Below are 22,388 nucleotides of genomic sequence, written 5' to 3' on the forward strand. Positions count from 1 at the left end.
AATTCTCTCTTCTTTCCAGTTGCTACATTTGTTTACCATATTCGCTGCACTCTGACGTCAGTTACACTTGACAGCAGGGGGCGGTGCTGCATGATATGGCACGAGTGGATTATTCTAATTTATTCTTATTCCATGAACGCAAATAAACATTTTCTACAGCTCCCTCCTTGAGTTTTGTTTTTAAACATGATGTGATTTAGCACCTGAGCCTGTCAAACAAGAACAGAGCAGAGAGGATTGGAGAGCTCCGTCACCGCGTGCCTTGGAGGAGGTCATTCGCGTGGCGGAAGTACTCGGTCGGTTATCAGTTGTTCCAACCAACCAGGAACCGCCTACGTTGACGTGCAAATGATGAACAAAGCTTTGTGTCTCGTCCTCCGGTTCAATCCACTTCAAGTGCGGGCAAACTGAGCTCACTGAGCAGCATGGGGGCCTCCACAAGCCAGCAGAAACCCAACTACGCAAAAACTGGAGAAACTGAAGGTTACCACGTCCTCTGCGTAAGTCCTTACTTATACAGCAAGTGGAGATAATTAATATAAATAGCACGTGTAATATTGAGTAGACGTCAACCCCTGGGCGTTATTTGACCATTGTTTGGCTTTTTGTTGGTTCTGACCAAGCCATTTCAAAATAAAATAACGCCCAGGGGTTAAGTTTGCATGTGAGTCTATAGAGACATTGGATTTACTTTGCCATCTTTATTTCAAAGTGACGGGAATTTCTTTGTGGAATCATCCTGGCAATTCCGGAAGTTGCCAGGATGAAGATGGAGAATAATTTAGAAACTTCTGGACGCAACTGCCTTTGATTGGTTTTATTTTGATGACAAGTTTTTATTTAATTGTATAGTGACGGAGCGTCGTGCGCGTTCAAGTGTCCTCGGATATGCGGAAACTTTGTTTATACCAGCAACACCTTTCCACGATATTTGTTTAAAAAATGGTTTCAGCGAATGCCTCTTTGGGAGCGCCCTGATTTAAAGTAGTTGTGAACAAAATGCTTCCAAGAATAACCGAATGGGGCTGTACGCGTCGATTTAATGGATGAGTTGCTGAGTTAAGTGCAACACTCCTGTATTTATTGCACGGACCTGGTTTCATATGCTACGTTCTAACTTTTAAAATCAGAAAATACTATAAAGTATACAGTAGTTTTAGGCTTTTCAATGAGTCAAATTCGGTATAATTTAATGTATGACGTCACGTATCTGAGCTTTTGTTTACTAGGAAACTGAATATACCACAATCAATTCCCTTTAAAATAATTTACAAATAATACAGTTAAGACAATCAAAAGCAAAGAAACAAAAAGTAACAACCTATCAAAATTACTCAAAAGAACGTTTAGTGACAACATTTAAAGGCAACAAGAGTCATATTATTATTAAACGCTGAGCAAAATGAATGAGAACGTATAGTGACGTGTCAAAGCTTTTACATTTCAAAACATTTACAAACCAAAGAAATAAGAAGTAGCTTTGAAATTGCATGCGCATGAAATTGAGTTTGAAAATCCTTTAAAAGGCATTAATCATAATGTGCAGTACATTATACTCACCTCTAGATGCGGATTATATAAAGTATTAATGTGTTTATCATGGTTTGCTAGTTATGTTCTGACCAGAGGACAGAAAATGATGACGTCATCGAGGCCAGCGAGTCACTCAGCAATCACTCTCTGAATCAAAAGATATATATATATATAACTATTTTGTTGGGAAATTTTCACATCCACAAACTTTAAAAAAACATTTTTTTGATTGGAGTTGATATTAAAGGTTTCTTATTATCAATAATAATTCTTAACAACTTAATAACAAATCAGAAATGTAGTTTGATAATTGATAAAACTTTAGAATGTTTTTAGACACAGACTTCTTTTTCTATGAAGTAGTTTCGTTGCTAAAATCGGCTGCAAAACTGTTCTGGTGGCATTAGGCAGATTAATGTTGACGCGCCAACACAGAAGCTAAAATCATGCAACTAGACAAAAAAATAATAATAATTAAAAAAATCTAACCTCCATATACACTTCCTGGAAACAGTGCAGCTGAGAAAGAATATACTTCTAAGAATAAATGTGTATAACTTCACAGAACAAATATTTCAATATAGGTTCAAATCAAGCCATCTCTGTTTGCCTTTGTCTTTTTTTTTGGTTATTTTTTTTTGTGGTCAGGTTTATAAGGAATCTCCAGCTGCACTTGCAGGACTGGAGCCATTTTTTGATTTCATCGTTGGAATTTGTGACACTAGACTAGTAAGTTAAACCGGCATGTGCAGTCAAAAACGGGCGTTTATATCACATATAAAATGAAACGTCCATGTGATATGTGACAGGACCAAGACTTCGGCATTTTCAATGAATTGGTGAAAAATAGCGAGGGCAAACCCACCAAACTGGTGGTGTACAGTACCAAGACACTGGAAGTGAGGGAGACAGAGATCATACCTAGCAACACGTGGGGCGGCAATGGGTTGGGAATCTGGATCCAATTCACCAACTTTGAAGATGTTCAAAGCCATGTTTGGCACATCTTGGTGGGTAGTGGTTTCATAATTTTTGCTGAGAATTCTTATTCTGTTCATTAAAAGCCTGACGATTTTTTTTCAAGCATTACTTGTCCTGAACTGTAAAAAAAAAAAAAAAAAAAAGGGAGACAGACACCAGTACGAGCACTCAAGTCTTTGTAGTCACCTATACAACCCCCCCCCCCCCCCCAAAAAAAAAGAACTACAGATAATTATAAAGAAAAACTACATGTCACAATTTTACATTTTTCTTTTGTAATTTTTAGTTGCTGATCATAAAACGCCCATAAGAGAGCAGCTGATACTGGTATCGGCTACATAAGCCCGATACCGATACCTGCTATCGGTACTAAAAAAAAAACAATGTTAAACAGCATACATAGCTTAGACATGGTTCAATAAATAACAAATGTGACAAACTGTAGTTTGCGCTAATAACATGATCAAAAAACTAAAATCCCCCAAGGATTAAAATTTATAGTATACTTTTCACACTAGTCTGCGTCGGGCTGAAATTAGCCCATTTGAGAGGCGGCCAATGGCAAGAACAGATTTCATTACCATGACAACCAGGGTGCCTCCGATTAGCAGCCTGTGTCTAAAAGACAGCATGGATTTTTATTGTGGCCATTAGCAAACTAATCTGTTCGTCAAGGAAAACCACATTGCGGCTCTGCTTACCTGTTAGTTGTGTCCCCCCCCCCCCCCCTGGAAAATTTTAAAAGTTGCGACGTTATACAGAGATCATGGAGAAAAAAAAAAGGTCTGAGCAATAAATCAAATTCAAATTCACATTAAATTGCATTTTTTTTCTTAAATTGATTTTGTGATTTGACTACATTGCAATGTCAATATTAGTAATAGTTTGTTGTAATATAGATACATGGACCTTGAAAAAATAATCGCAATCGCCATATATTAACTCATTCACTGCCATGAATTCATAAAAAAATTAATAATATTATATTTTTTTAAATTAGGGGCGACAGGCGATTAAATAATTGTAATCATAACTAATCGCATGACTTCACGAGTTAACTCACAATTAATCACACATTTTATATCTGTTCTAAATGAACAATAAAAAAATATAAAGTTTATAGCCGTCAATGGCAATGAATGAATAAAAAAAAAAGAAAACATAAAAAATTTAGGGCGTCAGACGATTAAAATTTGTAATCATAATTAATCGCATGACTTTACTAGTTAACTCACAATTAATCACACATTTTATATCTGTTCTAAATGTACAATAAAAAAAAAATAGGTTTTCAAAAATGTTAAATAGAAATAGTTCAAATGAATTTTTGACGTCTCTAGCCGTCAATGGCAGTGAATGAGTTAAGGGGGGAGAAAAGCAATTATTCAAAGTAATTTCCCCCTAGTTCACAGTTCTTAGCAATTAACTTCCAAAACAAAAAATGTATTAGAAAAAAACCCTCTGAATTCACTTTCCAGAGTCTTTAAATGTGCTTATTAATCAACCGGCTTGCACTGATGTCATCCACTAGTCTCTCAAGTAATTGTAACATCTTTTATTGTGATATGGTTGTCCAGGAAGTGGAGCCAGACTCTCTTGCAGCCAAGGCTGGCCTCAAACCCTACACTGACTACATCGTAGGCGCTTCAAGTCTTCTGTACAGGGTAGTCAATTTGGTCCTAGTATAGACGTCGCCACGATGGCGAGAGACTGACCCGCTCTTCCGTCTCTTCTGTTCAAACAGCAACATTCTCTGGAATCCCTCCTCACAGTGTACGCTGGTTACTCACTCACGCTCTACGTCTACAACACAGACACAGACACAGTCAAGTGCCGCAAGGTGAAAGTCGTGCCACAAAAAACATCGTATGGAGAGGGCAGGTACGCTAGTCACCATGGAAACCAAGCTACCTAATTTGGACGAGGCTCCCGCAGTAGCAGATGTGAATGATGATTCCAAATTGTTGTCTCTTAGAATAGGCTGCAGGATCGGCTATGGTTACCTGCACAGGATACCCACCAAGCCTTCAGACAATAGCAAGCTTTCTCCTCCACCCGGTGACAAGGTAACACGACGCTTTGAAATGGGCTATCGTGAGGTTTTCAAATATTACTCACCAAGATGGAATCGTTTTCATTAGGAGGAGCTTGGTCTTACTGCTGTCGTTCCAAGCGCTCCAGTTTGTCTCTCCGCTGGGTCAGAAGAGACACGCATCTATTGACCTCATCGACGTTGAAACACGTACGCAGAAGCATCTTATTAAATAGTGCCTCAAAGTGTTTTCCAAGATAACAAGCCATCAGTCGGCCATTATTTGTGACTTGCGACTTGGAAGATGTCAGTCAATTAAAATTAGTCTCCAAGCTGTTTGTCACTCTCAGCTTAAGTCAAAGTTGCAGTGTATTTAAAACAAAACATACCCTGTGCTAGCTTAATGCTAACATCAAGATACAAAACTTAACTCATTCACTGCCATTGACGACAATAGACGTCAAAAATTCATGTGAACTATTTCTCTTAGTTTAGCTTTTTTTTTTAATGAAAACCTAGAATTTTTTTTTATTGTACATTTATAACCGATATAAAATTTGTCATGAGTCAACTCTTAAAGTCATGAGATTAATTACGAATACAAATTTTAATCATCTGACGCCCCTTATTTTTAATTATTTTTTTTTAAATAGGGGCGTCAGGCGATTCATTTTTTAAAATTGTAATTAATCACATGACTTCACTAGTTAACTAACGATTAATCACAAATTTTATATCTTTCTGAATGTACAATTAAAAAAAATCTAGGTTTTCATATTCTTAGCAAAAGTGGAAAAAAAATGTTAAATAGAAATACTTTAAATGAATTTTTGACGTCTATAGCCGTCAATTGCAGTGAATGAGTTAAAGAGTAACTTAACACAAAATCTTTTTTTTTTGTGCTGATAAACTGGTGTCTACAAATGCTGTCTACATCAGTGGTTCTCAACCGCGATCCTCGTGTACCCCTTCCAGCCTGTTTTCTTTTCTCCCACAAGCAACACGGGTGCTCTGCATGAAGCCTGATAACGATCCTCAGCTGTGTTAGCTGGGGAGACATGGAAGACAGGCTGGATAGGGGGACTCGATGACCGGGGCTGAGAAACAGTGGTCTACATGTCCTGGTCATTATTTTGACATTTTCGTGCATGTTTGTTGAAAGCTTGAATTTGGGGCAAAAAACGGGTGTATGGTGCCATCTTAAGGTTAAACACTGAGATGAACACAATTTGGCTGTTTGTCCTCTCATTAGATGAGAAGTTACAGACTACAACACCCGCCACCCGCCGGCTTATTCTCCTACACGCCTCGCAACCCAACGGTCCTCCAGGCAACACCCCCTTTGAGCGCCAATTTCAAATGTTAGTGAGGGGTGGAGCAAGAGTCTTGAGTTCCTGTTGAGTTACTTTTTAACAAGCACACAGGCTCACAATTAGAATCTTTCGTGGTAATGTAACCCTTGACCTTTGACATAAGGAGGACAGACCATGTAACAGTACTCACAGCATATATTCTTTATCCTCTGCGAAGAATGACTTAATTAGCTGTCATATATTCACACACCAGAATGAGCAGCACACGAGAAGGAGAAAGTATGACAAAATGGTTCCGTTCCGTCTTCAATTCCGCTTATCCGGGGTCGGGTCGCGGGGGCAGCAGCTTTAGCAGGGAAGCCCAGACTTCCCTCTCCCCAGCCACTTCATCCAGCTCCTCCAACGGGATCCCAAGGTGTTCCCAGGCCAGCCGAGAGACGTATCTCCAGCGTGTCCTGGGTCATCCCCGGGGCCTTCGGCCGAAAGGACATGCCCGGAACACCTCCCCCCAGGGAGGCGTCCAGGAGGCATCCGAACCAGATGCTCGAGCCACCTCAACTGGTTCCTCTCAACGTGGAGAGGTAGCGGCTCGACGCTGAGTCCCTCCCGGATGACCGAGCTTCTCACCTGACAAAATGATGGAACTTGCAAATACATAAAAAATACAGTCTATGGAATGTGAACTTTTAAAAAAAAAATTTAAACAGTCATTTATATACAACACACGAAAATGTTTAGACTAAAAAATAACAAGTCACATGTTGGCTGGACTTGCTATTATGCGTTCCTGTAGCTTTAACAACTGAACAACAACAAAAAGTGAAATAGGGGAATGTCAACTTGTAAAAATATTTATACTTTGTTACTTCCCATCACTGGCCGTTGAATCTTTTATCTCTAAATTACAAAAAAGTTGTTTGCGTTGTTAAAGACAAATATTCCCTAAAATGTGAAACTGATCATGATATAGTGCAATTCTATGAAGCATTTGCCGTCTAAAGATGGTATTTAAATCAAAATGGTTGTTGTTAACTATAAGAATCAGCTTGATTAGGCTTGAGGATTAAAAATTTTTTTTTGAAAGGTGTATATTCAAAATTACGTTTGACCTTATGTATTTCGTGCCTCCAGATGTTCCGCCTTCAACGCAGTCGGTCGCGGTCTCTGCATCCACTCAGTCTTCATCGAAGCCTCTCCCGACGACCTGTGCAAAAGCTGCCGTCGAACCGAATAACTCATCGACTACTACTGTCGTCCAAATACATAGTTCACCGAGCAAAACTTCCTCATCGGTTATCAGCTCTCACTCATTAACTATCCCAATGCCTTCAGTGGGGAAAAAAAGTAAGTACCGGTACGCCCATTATTCGACTGTTGCCGGGTAAATTAGGTGCTGGGTTCTCTTACGGCCCTTTTGGAGCCACACAAACATCTATGGATTCAACTGTTTTCAACCAATTACTGTTTACATGCAGTCAAAATTTGAGCGGAGAGTAGTATACATACAGAGATCCGGATGTCACCTGACTATTATATCTAACGAAGCGGTGCCGTGTTAATAGACTACAATGACGAGGAGTCGTCACAACATTTGAAAGTTTTGCCAAGTTCCCAATAAGTTAAAGTAGCTATTGACAAAAGGGTTATTTATTGACTGCATGGAAACGTTAATCAATGACTGTATAAATAGCTACTTTGAAAGTTTCAAATCACGCTAACATTTAATGCTTCATTCTCAAAGACAGGCATGTGGTGTGTACCAGTGCACATTGGGTAATGTAGGGCCGTAGGAGTACGAGTATGACAACGCGCAAGAGAAACGTGTTCAGATGACGTCACGGTGCGCAGGAGTGTAACATTGCTAGGATTTTGTACTGATGCGTACCGACCGATTTAAAGCACTATTTGAGGACCAGTTTATGTATTGGTAACTCCTAGGGGTTTTATGTACTTAATGGAATTGTAATGAGTTGTCGAGATTAAACATTTCCAATTAAAGCTGCTTGTGTGCATCTTTGTTTGACTGTCAGTTGATTGCAGTCCTCCCCAATGCCACAAGGTGTCACTTTACTCAAATCGAAGCAATGGGTGACGTACAGATGAAACGGAAATGAAGATACTCCATGTACTCAACAGTTCACTTGGGGGGAACAATTCCTGTCATTTATTATTCACTCTTAGTGGAACTATACAATTTGTACCCGAAGTGAAATATACAGCCCTTGAAAAAATAAGAGCAACAAAAGCAGCAAAATTAATCCACCCAAAAAGGCCTTTACAAGTGGACATTAACGCTTTGTACATGTTACTGCTGCATTTCGAAATTCAAAGACAAACTGTACAGAATATACTTTTCCAAGTTATCTGTATTAATATTCCTGCATAGGATTTTATGCCACAATTCTACATTTGGTTACTTTGTGCATGAAACGGAAGTACTGAAAGCTTCCCCGGCCTATGTGACACTAGATGCCCCTTGTATGCTACACATTACATTCTCATGGCTAACAAACTCAAAATTAAAGCCTAACGTATGGGTACGGAACAAAACCAAATCAACAGTAATTCTACTTGCCGACTGTCCTCCATAAAGTAAATAAATTTCAAGCAGCTCAAATATTTATCCTGGTACTGCTGTGACGTTAAACCCTTAACAACAGGGTGCCCAGTCTCCCTCAGGCTCGATCCATCTGCAACGTTTCAACAGTGTCCACTCACATTTTTCTTCAAGGTACGGAGTCTTGTTTCAGTGCTTTTGTCTCATCAAAGCGGCTGATAAGCCCATGTCCTTTACTCCAAAAAAAAAAGTAAAATAAAACCCCAAAACATTCCTTTCCTGTCCGTCCGTCCGTCGATCAAGTCAGACGAGGCCCGGCAGGTGAGACGTGGTCACCCCGCCCCCTCCTGCTGCTTGCTGGCCGGCGCCTCGGGGAGGAGGCGGCTCGCCGTGCGCTTGGTCAGGCTGCGTGTCACAGTATCAGGCCGTCAATATGAGATGATGCTGGAGGAAGCCGGTCCTGAGCCAGCTGCATTCATCTGGAGATTCCCGGAGGAGCTGGACCTCCGTATGTGAGGGAGCAGGTAGGGCTCAGTTCCCATCTGGTGAACGCCGATCCGGTCCTCCTTCCTGTACGCCAGGCAGCGCCTTATAAAGGCCTGAAAAGCGTTAAGGTTGTCAGTTGTGTGTAGTTTTGGTTTGGTGACTTATTGGATAACTAGTTTGGAAGCTACCATAAAGTATGGGTTATTTTATTTCAATGTGTGCATTTTTTGTTGGTTGGCTAAAGAAACACAAAAACTCACCTTAGCTTCATTACTTGAAACGGGTTTCACAGGGAATTGGACGTCAGTAGCTTTGAGTATGGTGTTTTCCTGAAGGATGTCTTGTTGTGACTGATTGTGGCCAAATGGCTGAAGGAGGAGGAACAATTCTTCAAAAACGTTCAAAAAGAGGAACAAACTATTTTTTGCTCCTCACCTTCTTTCCATACAGACACTGGAAAAAGATGACACCGACAGACCACACGTCCACTTTGTTGGAGATCTTTGGAGGCTCTTTTCCAACCACAAAACATTCAGGAGGCAAATACCTAACACAGAATTCGGAATTAGCGCAAGCACATACTTACAGGCTTGTGTGTTTACATTGGACTTCTCGTCTCACCAATAAGTCCCCGCGCCCTGCGACGTCAGGTCCATCCCATCCACGCCGTAGTTGTCGTCATCCATGATTTTGGACAAACCAAAGTCAGTGATTTTAATTTCGCCACAGGCTGTCCCATCCACTAACAAGATGTTACCTTAAAACAGACAAACAATTATACAGTATCAGCAACAGATCCAGATTTCATGCTATGAGATCATCATTTCACTAGAGCAAATATACTTTTCAAATTTAAGGTGAGAAACATGTTTATTGGTCTATATTGTGTCAAAAATACACAATGTAAAAACGGTGTAGTTATTGGTAATACTGTACAGTGAAAATTATATATCGTGAAGAATTACTTTGCTAGTCAATTTATAGTATGCACCCCTACAATTACACCAGCTTAGTAAGAGATCTGCATTACCAGTCACTACCAAATAATATAGCTACCTGTTTTTTTCCCATATGACTGATAAAAATAAATAAATAAATAAAAACTGTCTACCCAACACACGAAAATAATTTCAGTTGACTAGTCTATGACCCACAGATATTATAAAAAAGAAAAGAAAAAAGTACTGTTTATAATTAGAGATGTAACGATAACGGCAATATCGTGATATTGCAATATTAAAATTGCCCCAATATCGTCATATTAAAAGCAGCATATCTGTTAAAAAAAAGTCAGGTTGATTTCCATTTGTGCAGTTCTAGCACCCTATGGTGGCTATTTTTATTTTATTTTTTTGTGCAGTTTAATTTTCATAAGGCATGTTTTGGCCTTTCTTTGTTTAAAATCCACATCATATGAAGAGGAATGTAATATGGCTGTGAACTGAATCAATATGTGGAGCAAGTCAATGTGTGCATGCATTAAAAAGTAAATGCCTCAATATTATGTGTTATTAGAAATTGTAGGTGGTTTATATTTTGTTATGTACAAAAGCACCCTGAGCTCCCCCCTTTTTTTTTTTTTTTTAGAATATTGTGACCTTTTTTTAAATTGCCAACCTCCCCACAATATCGTGATAATTATTGTATCGTGAGCTTCATACGACATTGTGATGTTCGGATATCGTTACATCCCTATTTTTAATAAATTAACTTGAATTTGAAAAAAATCCCCAAATCCTTTTTTTTTTATTTAAAAAAAAAATCCCCTGTAGCCGTTAACTCCTTGATTTTTTTTTTACAGTTTCTGGGCATTCAGAGTGCTTTTATTAAACAGTTATAGGTTTTGTGATGAGTTTTTTTTTCATACTACGCTGGGGTCCACAGACCAACAGAATTGTTCAAGAGTCAGGAGAGAACATTTACCTGGCTTAAGGTCATAATGGATGATAGGGGGTTTGATGTCATTCAAATATTTTAGCGCGTTCACAATCTGCATGACGATGGACCGAGCCTCCTTCTCCGACATGAGCTTGTGCTGCTTCAAGTAGAAATCCAAATCGTTGCCGTCGCAGTACTCCATAACAGTGCAAAACCTGTCAGACAAGACAGCGGAGTAAAAAGGTCAAGTTCAACCACAAAGCCACAAGCATCATCCCTGCTTCGGTTTGGAATCAAGTGTGAGGAATTCACGAGGTGACTAACGTATCTGTGTCCAGAGAGAAGTAGTCATAAAGTTTCACGATTCTGGGATGGTCCAGCTCTTTGTGTATTCTGTACTCTCGACACGCATGCCTGTAAGAGGAAGCCAGAAATTAGAAGATCCATGCTCCAGGCAAATGTTTCATACTGAAGGTGACGTGCATTTCAACGTTGGCCTACATACTTGTGGTAGTTCTCCTTTTTCTCCTCTCTCCAGTTTTTGTTGAGTTGGTGGATTTTTACAGCGGCATACCTTTGCTCAATCAAGTCAAAAGCCTGCATGACAAGGAAGCCTGTTATTATTTTTGTCACAAACCAATTTTTTCCCCCCCCTAATAACTTGCCTTGTAAACTTCACTAAATCCCCCTCTCCCGAGAAGGTGCAAGAGCAGGTATCGTTCATTCAACGTAGGGTGATCTTTAAATCTGTGGATGGAATAAGAGCGAACAGAAAACATGGAGTGACAAATTTTGAAGCTTTGCAACGTCAGTCAAAGACCGGATCAGTATCAAAATAAATTGGTAATCATACTGCCAATGTAATGTGCAGCCAATAATAACACAATTTTATCTACATCCTCTTAAAAATTCTACCATCTAGTCATATTGATATCGACTGCAGATTATTTTTATTTAGTACAGCCAAGTCAATTTTACATACCGTTGTTCCATTTGTTTTTATACTGCCACAGCTAGATTTGGTCCATAAATATTGCTAGTTGAATTGTTGGTCCTGAATACCGGCCTTGTGTGAATGCCAAGTTCTTTGGTGTCAATGCAAAGAGCCATTGATTTGCACTCACTGCGAGCTGTCTTCATTATTTAATCTCTTCAGTTCCCGAATGTGAAGGTTGCGGACCCTCTCCAGGCGCTCCAGCTCCGCCTGGATCTCAGCTTCTTCCTATAAAAGATTCAAGTGCACAATCACATGACACTTCAGAATAGCGACTACAGGGAGAAGGGGGCTCATCAAACCCCGCTTGCCGCAGCTGATGAGCAGCGCTGAATAATAACGAATGGCTTGCTACAGCCTTGTTTGTTATCACACAAAAAATTGAAACTTCTCCAAACCTATGTTCAACTTTGCTGATACTGAAGCTACTCATTTGCGACATTATTTTGTATGGACTTGGGGTGGTTTTTCAGCATGTTTTGCTTTCTGCAAGATTATTTAATGAAACATGGTCACTGATTGACAAACCTTCTTGAGGTGTCCAAGTCGCAGTTTGAAGATCTCCTCCTGTTCGTGGTACTCAGCTAGTGTCAGCCTTTCAAGAAGATAGAAGGAGGGGAAAAAAAAGACCATGTTTATTTACATTACAAGCAGAGCTGTCAAACGATTACATTTCTCAGGGATGTGATTTGACCAAAGTGAAATTATCTGAAAATTTAGCCGGGGGTCTGGGGGCCGCTGGCACCCAGCTAGGTCCAGGGCAGCGCCCTAGTGGGGGGACAAGGGGGGGCGAAGCCCCCCGGAGCTCATGGGTTTTCCGTGTTTTTAAGTACTTTCAATGCACTCACATGACAAAGAAATAGACAAAACAACAGCATAAATTTTCAATGTATATTGAACTATCCCATATGAAATGGCAGTTTTAGTCAACTCAAAATCAGTCACATTCAAAAACATTGGACTGCCTTTGCTTTTAAAAACTATCACTGAGAATATCATCATATCTAACTAATGTGATTACTAAGTTAACACATAAATAATGTTGAAGAGTTCAAATTTCATGAACAAATAATTGTATCATGACCAAATGAAAAGTAACTCATATTAGAGCATACCACAAATGTCTTTGTTATAGCAGAAGATGTTATCTGTCGGAGTCATGTGCATACACAATGAACTACTAAAAAAAAAAAAAAAAAAAAAAAATCGGATTTTTTTTGGGGGGGGGGGAGATAAAAAAAAGCGGAATTCCGCGAATTAGCGGAAAAATCACATCCCTGATTTCTTAATCAGATTAATCACACCTTAGAATTGTAATAAATTACTTCATTAAAAAAGGCTTTTTAAATCGACATTTTTTGCCCGCTAAATTTGAACAGCACCTGTTACGTATTAATTATTTTGGCATTAATGTTATGAGGAAGTGTTCTATATTTTTTTGCTCCACTTGCATAATAATTTTTTTTTTTAAAGACCTCTCTAGTTTGACCTGAACAAATATTCTAAATATCATACGTAAACATGTATTAAATCCCTTATTTTAACCAAATATCAAAATTGATAGAAACATGGTCTACGTATATAGAATTTTTTAACCTAATTCTGGTTACTTAATTCTGTCTGTTAGCGAGAGCCACTACATCGTGATAACTTACATTGATGTTTCTGCATTTGGCAATTTATTATTATATTATATTATTAGTATGGGATTTTTTTTAATGGGCTTTAGGTGAACTGATGAATACACACACGCTCGCACGCACACACACACACACACACACACACACACGCACATACAAAAAAAAAAAAATATATATATATATATATATATATATATATATATATGTGTATATGTATATATATATATGTATATATATTTAAAAAAAAAACATTTATTAATTTTTTTTTTATTTATTTGTTGTTTTTTTTTTAAAAAAGGAGAGCAATGATGATGTCAAATCGAATGAACAATACTGAGCTCTCCTGAGAAAAACAAAAAAACAAAAAAAATCCCTTATTTTAATGCATGTAGCTATGTTAATTGCTCAAACACAACCTGTGCTTGCTATCATTTTGGCATTTAGCAATTTGAGGGCCTTATAAGGTGAAAAAGCGCTATATAAATGTAATACTAAAGAATAGTTTACAGATTTCAGCGACTTGTATGCTGAAAACAAAACTAAAGATTTTCTATGTTTATTAGGGTGGCGATACCTCACCATCAAAAATGAAATACCAAATAACCTTAGTACCGGTAATTCCGCGCAGTTTGACTCATAATGAACAGTTCTCAAAAAATAAGGTATATCCAATTCGTCACTTCTTTAAATATGTACAGTAATTGCATTGGAACTAAAATTGGCCAAGTGCGCTGTGGTAGACTGTGGCGTACCTTATTTACTCTTCGTAGCCACACAACAACAGAATAGCATTTTTTTCTGCTTTTACTGATGATTTAAGTTTTTGCCATGTTATAATTTCAGTATCAATACAGAAGTGCTTTTGCTGGTATCGTCAAAAGGTTATCGTGACAATGCTAATGTTTACAATGTTGAACTTTCTTCCAGAACATGAATTTTTTTCTCAAGCATACCTGAATGAAAGCAATATGAATAACAATCACGGAAAGAGAAGTGAAAGTGAAGTTTGGGTCTCCGCCCTGTCCTAACTGCGTGTTACTTACAGCTGAGGTAGGCTCGGTTTCAGGAAAGGATCACTTTCTGCTCCGTTCACTGCCTTGGTTTTGCGTTGCTTTGGCTCAGAGTTTGTCGCGGGTGCTTGTAAGTTGTTGGACGAAGGTGGTTTCCTCTTGGCTAGTAGTTTTCTCTGCCTCTCGATGTCCTCCCTTTGTTGATTAATCGACTCTTGCTGTCTGAAAAGGAAATGGGCTTTTGTTTGATGCTACTACACTTTTTCAGACAGTTATAAAACATACTAAGAATAAAAATTTCTGTGACAATATCTGCAGCATTTGTTATTGCATTCTCAGCAAATTACTAAAATGAAAATTATGTCAGCTCAAGGACATGCGCAATGTCAACATTCGGTCTCACTTGACGAGGTTCTGGAAAGCGTAGCCGTCTGTCCACTGTTCGGTGAACGATGCTCCGTGTCTCACTGTGGTGAAATGGCCCAAACGGAGCCGATCCTGCATGCTTTTCTCCCGACAGGCCTGCTTCTCTTGGTTGCTCTGCCGAGCCATAACAGACAGATGTTAGCAACTAACGTTGCACAAAAACAAACATGTACAGGGAGTCCTCGAATTAGGTCGTACGCGACCTACGGCGTTTCGACGCGCCCGTGCCTTGTCCGTACCACCTTCTTGTTTGTTAATTTTCCACAGCAATCACGGCATTTTAAAGTTATTGTGTTGTTACCTCCAGCAATGGACGTCCATCGAGCAGGTCGGCTCGTCATCAGGCGCGTCACATTTCCGTGTTCAAGCTTAAATTATTATTATTATGAATTATGAATGTCTGTGCGGAAACACGAAATATTGGTTCCAGCTCTTCTGGGTCGCGCAAATATGTTTGTTTTTTTAATTACTGTACAAAGTATTTCCATGTAAATATAGACTTTAACGGTGAAATTCGACTTAAGTCGAAATTCGGGTTACATCGCCGCCGTAGAAACGTATCTCGGCCGTAACTCGAGGACTGCCTGTAGTGTGAAATTGATCTGTACCTTTTCTATGAGTAGTTTTTTGCTCATGGTGATGCATTTATTCAAGCGTTCCTTGTATTTTTCAAGTAATTTTTGTTGTTCGTCTATCTGTCTCCTGAGATCACAGTTGGCCTATAAAAGGAGAAACTATTCAGTCATTACGCACAAATCATAGTTTTGTCATAAAATAAAATAAAAGTTTTGTTCTAGCAATGTGTGTAAAGTAATGTAGACATATGCTAAATAGTTGGCTGCATACTCGTAACAAATCATCTATTCTCCCCTCCTTCTTCTCAAGGTCGAGATTCTTAGTGCTTTCAAGGGCAGCCAGCTTCAACACTGTGAGGTCAGTCTGGTTGGCGAAAGAAAAAAAAATGGAAAGGGTTAAACAAAAAAGTGGCTTAAAAAGAACCGCGACGTGGCATGAATGACCAGAACGCGTCTCTCACCTGAACAAACTTAACCGCTAGTTGTTTTGGATGTGCCATGTGGTCACCAAAAGACAGACTGGTGGGAGAGGAGCTATTTTGTCTACCCTGCAACTGAACAGATAACATTTGTGTTGAGAAAGCCAAACTACAAATGGATCACAGCGCAGATGTGTTGGACAAAAACTTACAGCAATGCCCTGAGCGGAGTGCGAGTGAGAATTCTGAGGGGAACGAATCACAGGTGGGAGGCCTCTCACTGGGCTGGACCCATTTCCTCCCTGGAACTACAAGGACAAAAATGTTTTAAATAGGGCAAAGACTGAACAAATGTCATCATTGACAACACCTGAGAATAGCAAATCTGCTAGTGCTTCTTTTTGTTTTTCCAATCGGCTTTTTTTTTTTCTTTCTTTCAAAGCATAAAAAAAATGAGATTGAGAGAAATTCTCTCAGCATTTCCTTACAACACAATGGAAAACTTACATCAAAATAGTCACTTATTTTGGGGCCCCGCACACTTGTCTTTCCTAGGGAGAGGAAAGAAAGTGGAAAGTAATGTTAGACATTTATTTTTACATATGGAATGTTGTCATAAGAGAGTAACAGAAAGATACTTGCCTTGGCTACTCTCTGACTGAATGTCAGGTTTTCTTTTTCTGCCTCTGGGTGTTTCAGACTGCTTCTTCTCTGGAGTCTGAACAAAATATATATTATTCCATTTCAAAAACAACAACAACAAAAATTATGACACAAACTTTCGAAACTGTATTGTCACACACAGCCAGTCATTTAGAACTACACATGGGAGCAACTTCGCAATGACTTATCTTTTTGAAAAATGACTGTGCTGCTTTCGACTATGAGTCCAGGATTCTTGTATAAGAATGCCTGGGCTGGGCTGGGCTGCTGGGAAATTACCTACACTTTCTCTGGCAAATTAACCAGATTTGTAATCGTAGTTTATGTAAACCTACGCTGAAGTGAAACCCCCCCCCCCCCCCAAAAAAAAAAGATAACATTTGGTTTCTCTGCGGGAAGCATTGCTGTTAATTCGAAGTGAAAATTGACATTCGGTTCACCATGAAAAGGGATTATTGTATTTCAGAAAGTGTGGAAACAAAACCTAAGATCAAGCATCACTTTAGGCTTATTCAATTAAGGTTATATTTCGTTTTGTCCCAAAACTCACCGAGTAAGCTGGTGAACCGCCTCTCTTCACATCTGAACCCTAAAAATAAGAGGTAACAGAGGAAGCTCTATTAAATCACAATTGAAATCAATGTCCAGCTTTGGCATCCATTTGCAAATGATCTAAAGAAAAATCAACAACCAATTCATGACCACAAAATAAAAAATAAAAAACTTTGTCAGAGAAGCCCATTGGCTCATTTTAGTTCAATCATTTATCAGGTTTTACTAAACTGCAGTTTTAAATTACCATAAATATTGTTTCAGAAAGTCAATACTTTTGTTAAGGAAGTATATTACTTGGCTTGATGAGGAAGTTTCATCGCTTATAACCCCAAACCACAACATGGTTGTTTTGACAGGCACACAAATAGACATGAGATAAAATGAGTTACAAGCACATAATGGTGGATGATTTGAAACATAGGAGGAACAGAGGACTTTCTGCCCAAAAATTCAAAAATAAAAACTTAAAAGTGAAGTCAACCTGAAACATTTCTTCACAATACTACGTTAGATGTGACCTCACAACTAGTCTAAACATGATTTCTGATTAATATTTAATTTGTGGAATATGGGTTATAAAGCAAAATCCAGCCGTTTTAATCTCAGGGGGTGGACATTCTACCACTTGCTGTCGACTAAAGATGACATCACAGTTGCTCTGGCAACAGCCAATCACAGCTGGCCTGTTCTGAAGCTGAGCTATGATTGGTTGTTACCTGAGCAACTGTGATGTCATTTTCACTCGCACAAGTGGCAAAATGGCCGCCTTCAGATATTGATTAAAAAGTGCTGGATTTTGCATCTTAACTCATATTGCACAACACAATATTAACCAGAATATATTATTTAGACTAGTGGAGTTTAGTAGAACATATTTTTGAGGGTTGATATTGTTTTGGTACCTCTGATTCTTTGTCGCTTGACGATCCCAAGCTTCCAAAACTATGGTTTGAACATTCGTTATTGGTCAAACCCTAGAATGAAAAGTGTTATAATTTAGATCACAAATGATACAAGATTGTTTTATTTTATTTAGAAGAATCCAGTTCTCACTTTGGTTCCTCCGCTTGTGCTACCAGTGCTGCCACCAGTGCTGCCGCTGACCCCGCCCATAAATCGAGCTTCCAGCAGCTCCTGTCTGCGGGGGTCCAGGCTGTGCAGCTCCTCCATGGCGCCTGCGAACATTAGCGACAATTGACAGCACATCTGGGTTAGCAGAGAATATTGTTTAATTGGAGCCCTGGAGGACACACTAAAGAGCAGAAAGCAGACGACCGCAGCGTTGTAATAAAAGCGGTAATAAGAACGCTTCGGCATCAAGCGCACTATTTGTCATATTGTCTCCTGTTGCCACTGCAAGGTGCATGTAACAAGTCACACTGCTAAGCACAAATGTCATGTGAGGTCCAGGACCAATGTTTGGACAGCAAGTCAAGGATGAATAATTAATTCTTATAAGGCTATTGCTTGAGCTCCCAGGGCACCAGCATCTCTCTGCAACCTCGGTAAACCTGCGTGATAATGATGCAATCATTTTGTATCTGCAGATCTGGCTGGACAGTGGCTTTGGAAAAGACTAAGCTTTTTTTTTTTTAATTATATATTTATATAAATATCGCAATACAATACAGTGCAAGTTACCTTTGGATATATTATTTATTATTCATTTAATTAATTTTAACACTTTGACCTGTGCTCTGTACGCCAAAATGTAATCAGCAGTGGACATTGACAGAAGAACAACTATTCATCCAACATATACCTCCGAGTATTGGTTCAATAGACAACATTTGTTGTAGATCATGTCAAACCGTATTCTACTCCCATGCACATTGTTTTTGTAAATGCAAAGCACAGTCAACTTCGGCCCTATTGCCAACTCTTAAATCACCCGACGACCGCTGAGACCATTAATCAAAGTTGACAAAAACATTTGAATTTTATGCTTCATGACAGAAACAAAGTCAGCCGTATGAGTTTGTGATGTAAACATGCCTTCCTCAGATTGGAAATCATCTGGTATTACTCACTTTGAGCATATGAGGTAATCACTTTTGGATTAAGATACTTTTGGCACATTGCAGACTATTTATACCCTACTCACTAGTGTTATCAAGTTATCAATGGACTCAAATTACTAAATTCCGTGGTCTGATGCTTCAATAAATGTGCTTAGTTAGAAAGACTATTGCAGGAGTTTGTGGTGGTCATTTTTTCCATACAGATTAATGTTGCTGCAGTATCACATAGCAATAAACGCAAATGAGAAATGAAGAAATCAATGTAGCTTTGCCAAGTAAGGGGCTATTATTTATGTTGTGTAGTTGTTAAATTAATTTCATTACGTACAAGAAAAAGCAGACGTGTGTTTACATGACAATGTATTGAATGAAAAGAAGCAGAGAATAAATCTGATACTTTTTGCCTCCTTTAACAGGAAATATTTACTCTTCACATTCAAATAAGTCAAATACTTCCATTCAGTTTTTTGATATAAAAATCATGATATATTGTTATTGTGAGGGGATTCAATTTATACCATGAGATGAATTTAAGGCCATATCGCTCAGCTGTCAGTCTCCATTTAATGCAGCCAGTCTATGACAAAAAATGAAAAACAATTCTCATACCATCTTGCAAATATGTACATTTGTGCAAAGGTTAAATCATTTTTGGTTAAAAATGTATATTTACATAAAGTATTACACACAATTTAATATTTATATGTATGACAGCGAGCAGTCGTTCATGCTTTATTGAACTAATTAAAAAGGCTTGAAAGAGGGCAGTTTTCTTCTTCTTTAGTCACTTTTAATGCTTTAATGGGATGATGTGTAAACGTTGCTGCGCAAGATGAATTCTGCACTGAAGCTTGATTTGAAGAAAATGGTGAATCATATCAAAATCGCAATAACTGCCAGAAAACTCACCATTACATCTTTTCTGAAAATCAGTCAGCAATAAAATCGGTAGAATACGCGATTCTAAAAATACCGGATCTTTTTAAGAGTATGGGAAAGGTTAATATGAGTGTGGGCAGGGTCATAAAGCTGTAACATATCCATATAAAATTAATAAGGGTTGCGGAACGTCACCTTTGTAATAAACTACTCTATTGCCAAATGAATTTGCAGTCAATATTGCTTATGAAACTCAAGCTTCAGCAGTGTAACACAATGTCCACAAACATGATCACTAATAGCTAAAATAGGGAGGAGGAAAACTAACAAACTTGGGCCAAGGACAATCAATGCAAGCGATGCTGATAAATCTTACAACTAATACGGCGACTGAGTAGATACAAAAACAATTAAGGAACAAGCCACCTTGGTTCTTTTTTCATCTCTGTTGCTGTTTCAGCTAGACAATGGAAAGAGTAGAAATAATTTGTTAAATGGGGGATGGGTGTGCATATTGACTTGTACCAAGAAGATTTCTAAAGAAGTTGCTGACTCATTACTTTTCGCTGGCTACTAGAGCTGTTGCAATGATTTACAACTGATTACGACCGGTGATTTCTGCTCCTAAAGTCAATAAAACTGCTCCAGGTTTTCTCGTGAAGGTTTTTATCTGAACGGGTTAAAATGCTGTTTATATTGCAAGGACAACGATGCCATTTTTACACTTTCTCTAAGGCCTCTTCAGTGCAACTGAAGCTACAATGAGATAGGAATACAACACATTGCCTTTTGACCCAGTAAGTTTCCGACACATTAAATACAAGCCAGCAATGTGTTTCTATAAAGGTTTACCCTGAAGGCCTCTCCGTGTACGAGAATTATCTATATTCAAGCCCCTGCAAGAACAAGCGGTTGAACCCTTACAAGCCATGGCTGTGAATGTCATTTTAACTCCATGCTGCTCAGCACATTGACCACCTGTTTATGGCAGAGACACTTGAGAAAGTCCTAAAAAGCTCTGGCATTAATTAATGGCCCACTTCCAAGAAGTTCATTGCAATGGATGTGTAACTATGATACAAGAAAATGTAATTGTTTGACATAACTCCATCTTTGGGATGTGGACCAGTAATCTCATTCAGAAGCCCCCCATTTGTGTCAACATTTACAGGAAAAGACAAGTGTGCAAGAGAAGCAGGATGCAAAGGATAAACGTGTCCACTTTGAACTTAAAATGGTGTCAATTTGTGGCTTTGTAGCGGTGACATCCCATTTGGCAAGTTACTCATGGCTGCTTTGATAAAAGGTCACATAAGGCTAAAGTCATATATTTTAGCATTAGCCACATTTATTGTTAAACGCCGAGCGCGGTGCAAAGTGATGATGGACGTCATGTTGTGACACGACAATCGCCACACAATAGTGCATGTCCACCTATACACAAGCATGCCAACTGCTGATAGATACATCGGTAACCATCAGCAGACATTGCTTTGTCCCCCCTCGTTTTTTTCTTTACCTTCATCGTTAACTTGACTCGCGCATGCAAAAGGTGCATGCTTAACCTGGCTGCGTGCATCCACAACAATCGCAACCTTTCCTACTCATTAATACCCGTCGACGGTATGCGTGCAATTCTTTGAAAAGGTAATAATCACAATCCCGAGGTCTGGAAAAGACGATGCTTAGGTGTCGCTAGCTAGTAGCCAAAGAGCCTCAATGGACTTTCAAGCCGACATTCTGCTAACGTTCACCACTAAGCGTATTCACTCCGTTGTCTCGCTACAATTTCCTTCCCGATCTGCCACCCCCTAAAATCAACATCCAGGGGGAGAAACATACATTGATCACCCCCCAAAACGTTCCACACTACCTTGAAGGGCCTTCAGCAGCGCGGTGATATGTTGCTGAAAACACGATCCGTGTTGAGGACGTGGAGAGCTGGGACCAAAGATGGCGGCCCCTCCAAACTTCCACTACTTTGGACACTCATCAAGCTACTTTTCTCCCGTGGAGTTGACGCCTCCCGGCCGGTACATTCCCTCACCCGCCGGCGGTGGAATTAATAGTTGCGATTAGGGGCGAAGCCACCTGATAAAGGTGGTAATTATAAGTTGGTTAGTGTAGTACAAACCTCTTGGCGACTCGGTACGTGTACTGTGTGTACTTGTGTGTCGTGGGCTACCTCTCTCGCTCTTCAAGTGGAAGACGACGTCACGCATCGTGTGCAAAAATTAAAAAGTTTGTTGTTGTTTTTTCCGTCTCAACAACAACAAATACATTAAATTAACTCAAACTCAAAAAAACGATGTTAATATATTTTGTGCAGTTTAATTTTGTAAATTGGTTATATAGCAATATTACACGCACAAAATACGAATCATGACAACATTTTCTAAAAAAAAATTAAATGGACAATTAATTCC

At 39.0% G+C, this 22,388-nt stretch overlaps 1 protein-coding gene and 1 pseudogene across 2 annotated transcripts; one reads left to right on the forward strand and one right to left on the reverse strand.

The window, feature by feature from the left end:
* Positions 1–277: 277 nt before the first annotated feature.
* Positions 278–7,871, forward strand: LOC144060766 (Golgi reassembly-stacking protein 2-like; annotated as a pseudogene). Its single transcript, XR_013296003.1, has 7 exons — positions 278–500; positions 2,182–2,262; positions 2,343–2,543; positions 4,092–4,178; positions 4,259–4,395; positions 4,490–4,580; positions 4,656–7,871. The product of XR_013296003.1 is annotated as a Golgi reassembly-stacking protein 2-like (transcript).
* A 124-nt stretch (positions 7,872–7,995) lies between these two features.
* On the reverse strand, positions 7,996–22,144 carry tlk1a (tousled-like kinase 1a). Its single transcript, XM_077580303.1, is given in 24 exon segments — positions 7,996–9,015; positions 9,163–9,270; positions 9,338–9,449; positions 9,524–9,659; positions 10,826–10,995; positions 11,105–11,194; positions 11,286–11,377; positions 11,446–11,527; positions 11,905–12,002; positions 12,303–12,369; positions 14,458–14,646; positions 14,828–14,964; positions 15,459–15,569; positions 15,697–15,789; positions 15,887–15,979; positions 16,057–16,152; positions 16,352–16,395; positions 16,487–16,562; positions 17,058–17,096; positions 17,965–18,036; positions 18,116–18,237; positions 21,836–21,885; positions 21,887–21,912; positions 21,914–22,144. Coding segments are annotated over 24 exon segments (2,316 nt in total). The 5' UTR covers positions 21,956–22,144; the 3' UTR covers positions 7,996–8,844.
* Between the last annotated feature and the right edge of the window lie 244 nt (positions 22,145–22,388).

The sequence above is a fragment of the Vanacampus margaritifer genome, chromosome 11 (genome assembly GCF_051991255.1).
Source record: "Vanacampus margaritifer isolate UIUO_Vmar chromosome 11, RoL_Vmar_1.0, whole genome shotgun sequence".
NCBI lineage: Eukaryota > Metazoa > Chordata > Actinopteri > Syngnathiformes > Syngnathidae > Vanacampus > Vanacampus margaritifer.